Source organism: Chiloscyllium plagiosum, chromosome 13, assembly GCF_004010195.1.
Source record: "Chiloscyllium plagiosum isolate BGI_BamShark_2017 chromosome 13, ASM401019v2, whole genome shotgun sequence".
NCBI classification, from domain to species: Eukaryota; Metazoa; Chordata; class Chondrichthyes; order Orectolobiformes; family Hemiscylliidae; genus Chiloscyllium; species Chiloscyllium plagiosum.
Genome location: NC_057722.1, coordinates 7,014,428 through 7,020,651, shown reverse-complemented (window position 1 = coordinate 7,020,651; position 6,224 = coordinate 7,014,428). Strand labels below are relative to the sequence as shown.

Genomic DNA, 6,224 nt, shown 5'->3' with positions numbered 1-6,224 from the left:
GCACCAGGGGCGTTCTGTCCTTGTTACGGTTGGAGGGGTGGGGTCTGAGGGCAGAGGTGTGGGATTTGGGCGAGATGCGTTGGAGGGCATCTTTAACCACGTGGGAAAGGAAATTGCGGTCTCTAAAGAAGGAGGCCATCTGGTGTGTTCTGTGGTGGAACTGGTCCTCCTGGGAGCAGATACGGCGGAGGCGGAGGAATTGGGAATATGGGATGGCATTTTTGTAGGAGGTAGGGTGGGAAGAGGTGTAATCCAGGTAGCTATTGGAGTTGATGGGTTTGTAAAAAATGTCAGTGTCAAGTCGGTCGTCATTAATGGAGATGGAGAGGACCAGGAAGGGGACCTCTTTATTCCTGGTGAGGGGCTTTTGCCCGAAACGTCGATTTCGAAGCTCCTTAGATGCTGCCTCAACTGCTGTGCTCTTCCAGCACCACTAATCCAGAACATTTTTCTCTGCTGGGGCAATGAAATTAATTGAGTGATTGAACAAAAATCGATCTAAAGCCTAAGCGATTAAAAAAAATTGTAAGTAAACACTTTATTGAAAAATTAACATGTCCAATTACCCTAGAATAATATGGCACAGATTTAGGCCATTCAGCCCCTTGAGCCTGTGCCTACACGATCAATAATAAATATATTTTGTTGCCGATGATTATTAGTGCAGTATCCTTTACAGAGCAATAGTGTACAAGGGGATTAAAAGAGCATTCAGATTCTCTCTGGAACGATGTGGAGAATTTTGGCAGACTGCATCCTGACCTCCTGTGGCTTCGAACATGAGAATTCCTTCGTGACAGAAACTCTTTCCAAGATGCGATTCCAGAGAATTTCGCCATCTGACAGTATCACTCAGGTGATGCTCAGTACATGTAGAGTCTCTGGATTGCGGCCATCACTTTGATGCGGACACTCTGTACATGGTCGGACAGCAAGGCGATGATCTCCTTGCACATCTGATTGGCGCCAGGCGATTGAGGGTAACCAGCCGGGGCATGATGCATAAGGAAGCTGGCAAACGTGACGGCATTCTCCCGCATCTCTGTCTGCCCGCTCTTGAAGAAGGCAGCGCAGCTCTTGACACACTGGGAGATCCTGGAGGGCAGTTCCTCGGCCATGAGGCGGGCGGTCACCTCCAGGTAGTTCTCGTAGTTCAGGTCGGTGTCCTGGAAGCCGAGCTGCTGGAGGTGCCGGCACATCCTCTCTGACGGCAGCCAGGGACCGGCCAGGGCCAGCACGTGTTTGCAGGCCCGGCGGACCTCCTCGTGCTTCTCGTTGAGGTGAAGCAGCAGGCTGGTCAGGGCCGTGTAGATGTATTCCAGATACACCGGGTTCCTCTGCATACTGCCAAACCGCAGCAGCTTGCCCACCACGCCAACTGCGGCCGCCCTCACCCTCTCCTGTCGGCTTTCAAAGAAGGACTGCAACGCCATAGCCAGCTCAATGAGGATGGCGTCGGTGTAGTCCTGGTGCAGGTTATCCAAGATCTTCGAGACACTCTCCATCGCCTCGACGGTCAGGAGGGTGTCGGCCTTACAGTTCTGCTCCATGATGGACATCATGGCGGGTAGCAGCTTCACCACATACTTTTCCGTCTTGGGTGAGGCCCTGGTCCTGGCGTGTCCCAGGCCCTTGACCGCCAACCACTGGACTGTGGGCGAGTCGTCAATCAGACACCGGAGCAGACTGGCCACCAGCGTGTCCGTCAGCATTAGCTCGCACACCACCGGGTGGTTGAGGAGCTCCCCAAAATAGGCGGTCGCCGTGATCCTCTGGCATTCGTGGACATTCGCCAGGACGGGGGTCAGCAGCTCAACGATGCTGATCAAGTGGGGGGCTGCGACATTGGCCATGGTGCCGGCTAGCAGCGCCACCCCCTCGTGGTGCACCTCGGCCTGTTTGATCAGGTCCCAGCCTCCTTTCCCAGCCATGGCGGTGACGGTCCCCTTCCCCTCCCCCAGGAGTGCCTGCAGGATCTCAATGGAGTAATGGCAGGCCGTGGTATGACATGGCTTATGAGAGAGGGTGAAGGACTTCTTATCCGCCTGGAACCGTAAAATGTCCCGAGGCAATCGGGCCTGGACACTGGAACTGAGGTGAATGAGAACCGTGCTGAATATCTGGGGGTAAAGGATCTCAACCACAGCATCTGAGCCCTGGTGACATATCATTTGATGGAGAGCGCAGATCACAGCTTGAGGTTGGTGGGGTTCTGAGTTGGTCACGTCGCAGAAAAGCGACTCTTTGCTGCTTTCGTACAAAAGCTTCAAATTGTCCAACAAGTACTTAATGGAGGGCACGGCAACCGAGTCATCCTTGAGCAGGGAGCGCCACACGTCACAAATGTGCCTGTCGAATGGGACGGGGTACCACAAGAGGCAAGGCAATATGACCGGCACATGCTGGGCTGCCAGGTTGGAGATGGAGTGTACCCCCATGCGTGCTATGTGAGGCTGCCTGATGGACTGCAGCTCCTTGTGGAGGGCTCTGATAATCTCTGGGACGTCGGTCAGGCCGGCCCCACGCTTTGTAATGAGGATGTTGGTGACAATTGAGGCAGCGAGGGAGCCATTGGACTGACTGTCAGTGAGACCGGGGAACAAGGTGAAGAGCAAACCCAACAGCTCATCATGGGGCATGCAATTTGAAAGGACTTTGCCGACGTCAGTGCAGACTCGAAACATGGAATGGCAGTTCCCCTGATGTAACCCAACTTTGATGGTTTTCAGGTGTTCCACCTCTGTGCCTTTCTGATCTACGGGCACCCTCGCAAAGCGCATCTGAATGTGAAGTAGGATGTATAAGCTTTCAATAGCCCTCTCCCTTACCACACATGATGGATCTGTGCATCGGAGCACCATGTGACCAATGAGGACACCCAAGCTATGCGATTGAACTGTCTCCTTGGTGCCAATTTGTTCCAGGTAAAACACCAATAGCTGTAAGGTGGTCTCCATCGCCATTTCCCGCGCGTACTCTTTCTGGCACCGAATCCAGGTCTCCAGGCTGGCAAACACTGACTGAAGTCCAGCTGGTGAAAGGTCACAAAGCAAGAGCTGCTTCAGGAAGTCCAGCAGCGAGGCCAGGGTCTCATTAAACAATGCCTGCCTGTCCGCCAAGCTCAGGTTTGAGTGCTCATCGGTGGCATCCGTCTCCAACCGGGGCAAGTTGAAGACACTGCTCAGGCACGTCTGAACCAGTTGCTTGCTTTCACCAAACTGGGGCTGCAGTTTTAAGAGCGACATACAAGCGTTAATGGCGCACATTCGGACTGGGGTCAAGAGTGCCTCTGTTGGTTCAGTCTTGATGAGCTCTTGCATATAGGCCAGCAGTTCTCCCTTTCTGCTGAAGCTGTAGCCTGGCATTTTGTCAGGCTGGCAGGCTACTGCTAACTGAGTCACGGTCTTGATCAGACTTAACTTCAACATCAGGTCCCTGACCTCAATCTTCATTCCCAGGATCTTGATGTTGTAGTGGTTGAGGACATTCTCCACAATTTCATTGTCTATTCTGGATGGCGTGAGGTCCTTTGGAGAGCACAACATGATATTCCCATAGCATGAGATGAGTGTGCTTTTCACTTTGATTATCTCAATATCCTCCTGGTCCTTAATGATCTGAAAGTAGCTTGCTGTCTTCTTAAAAATATTCAGCTTTGCAAACTCCTTCAGGAAGTTCAGCACCATGTCCAAATGGGTGACAGCACTGTAACCAACCCCAATGGCTAAGCCGTCTTTCTCCAATGCCTCGTTATGCCTCACCGTCTGAAGCATCTCCTGGAGATTCCTCTTCACCGCATCTTCACTGTAGATCATTTGCAGCACTGCTCCCAAGCACTTATAGACGAAGCCTTTCTCTTGTGGAAAGTTATAATGGCTGTGAAGGTGGTTCATCAGCTCCTTGAGAAGCTGGCACAGCCAATCCTCATCCTCGATCAACTCCAGGGTCTCAAACAAAACATTCACTAGCTTTTCTTCCCATTGGCTCTGGAGCACAGACTTGCTGGAATTTTCCTGAAGGTAGTCAAGCAGAATTGGGAACTCCTTTTCCCAGACTTGAGGAGCCGCTGGGTGGATATCCGTGCCCAGGACTTGCAGCAGGATCAGAGCGGGAGCGCTCCTGCTTTTTCCCTCATGTATTGAAGACGCCATAGTCAGCAGTCGGGTTAGCAGCGCTTGAGGCCCAGGGATGTTGGGATTCTCCCTGTAATTGAGAAAACTCTCCATTGAGCCAGACTCCAGTCTCTTCATCGCCAGGGAGACCAAGGAGTTGCAAACCGTGGCCAAAGCGTTGGTGCATCGCACGGGGATGATAAACTCAAAGAGAAACGGCCAGAGAACGTTGTCGATGGGTAACGCCGTCAGCAGTTTCATCAGTTCCTCACACCACCGCCGCAAATCGTAGTCTGTGACCACATTGTCAGCGGCAATGAGTAGGTGCTCGGTGGCATTCTCGCCCTCTGCGGCAGGCAGAGCACACTGTCGGATGACAAACTCCACCATATCCTTTCCTCCCTCCAAATGGAGGTAATTGTGCCGGGCCATGGTGTAGATGACCTGGCCAAGCTGTCCCTTCACTCTGTTGTCATTAGCCAAGAGCAGCAACTTCATACTGGCCAGAATCTGGTTCTTTTGGTTGGCCATGTACAGCGGCACCATGTTGATGAGGTGATCCAGCACCAACAGCGTTCCCAGTCGGATCTGGTTGTTGGTACTTTCCAGCTTCAGCAGGAGGAACTCCACGATCTGGAAGGTAAAGGACGGCGTCAGGAGCTTGAAGCAGCACAGGATCTCTTTCCGCTGCTTCTGAGAGTAGGGGTCAGCAGTCTGCCCTGCCACAATGCAAATCTGATTGTGCAGGTTGACCAGCAGGCTGTCAACTTGCAACGTGAGCTCCTCGCTGTTCCTCTCCACAGCAGTGTGCAGGACTCCATACAGGCCCTGTGTGACACAGAAATCGCTGGCGGTTTCCTGGTACATGGACATGATAGCTGGGAGTAACCTAGGCAGCTCGTTCTCCAACTTGTCAAACGGGATCAGATGGGTTATCTGGCCCAGCGTCTCGATCACCGCCGTGCTCACGTTCTGCTCGTTCAAGGGCAGCCACACGTCGAACAGGATGTCGTAAGCCTCGGAGAACTCCTGGAAGAATAAGTTCTTCTTCACTGTGGGGTCCGGGGCCTCCTCTATGTCAAAGAGGTAAGCCAGAATGCTCTCGCTAAAAATCCCCAAAGCAAAGCAAAACACCCACTTGGTTTTCTCGTCCGTGACAGTGGGAAGCATTGTCAGCAGAGTGTGGAGCACAGGTTTCAGTAAGGGGACCATGAAATGCACGTGCTCTTTGCACAGATTGGCGAGGGCCAGCACCACAAAAAAGAAGGGGCTCATCTTCGGCTGAAACATCGAGAGCAGCTCGTCAAAAGCCTCCTTGGTGAACCAGTGGCCCACGTTCAGCAACAGCTGGCTGGCGACCTCCTGGTGCTCATCGGACACATCCTTCGTCTTGGTCATTTCGATGGAAGCCAAGGTGATGAGCTTCTTTGCCGCCGCCCGGCCCACGTCGTCAATGTTGTCCCTCACCAGCTGCGCCATGGCCTTCAACAGTGCGGTGCGGCGCACCAAGGGCAGCCGCCGATGGTGGATGATGTACTTGCGGCAGAACATCAGCACCCCTTCTGCATCCACCTGTCCCAGTTCCTGAAGGGATGCAGATACGGTCTTGCTCACCAGGCCACCTTCATCCAGAGGCACCTCCATAATCGCATTCAGCAGGGCTTCCATCTTGCTACTGGCCATTGTTATTGCAAGTCCCGGTGGAATCACAGATGTCCACACTTCTCCTCTGCTGTATTTGTAGCTATCACTTTCTGTCTTTGTTTCCTGAGACAGAGATCCCAGCCCTGTACAATCTTCTTCCTCAGAATTACCTTCTTTGTAATTATGTTCCTTTTTGCCCTGCAGAATGGAAACATGGGAGAACTGATGTACTCAATCACGGCTCTTTATCTTCAATTTTCTGTACTCTGATTCCATGCATGTATTAAATTTGATGGATATTTTAATCACTTCTGTCCTTTTTACCTTGGTGCAAGATGCTTCGAACAAAACCTTTCTACTGAGGAGTTTAAAAACACATGTTAATTGGAACACAGTGCTCTCAGCCTCCCTCACAAATCTTCACCGGAGTTGATCGAATGTTATTGTTTAGCTTATTTTTTGCGGTCT

General features: G+C 52.1%; 1 protein-coding gene across 1 annotated transcript; it reads right to left on the bottom strand.

Annotated features, from left to right (window-relative positions):
• Positions 1-863: 863 nt before the first annotated feature.
• LOC122556273 (maestro heat-like repeat-containing protein family member 1) lies at positions 864-5,795 on the bottom strand. Its single transcript, XM_043702900.1, has one exon. The coding sequence runs from the start codon at positions 5,793-5,795 to the stop codon at positions 864-866; it is 4,932 nt and encodes a 1,643-aa protein (XP_043558835.1).
• Positions 5,796-6,224: the final 429 nt, after the last annotated feature.

Excerpts from the sequence above, each read along its gene's own strand:
- LOC122556273 (XM_043702900.1), bottom strand. The coding sequence starts at position 5,795 with ATGGCCAGTAGCAAGATGGAAGCCCTGCTGAATGCGATTATGGAGGTG.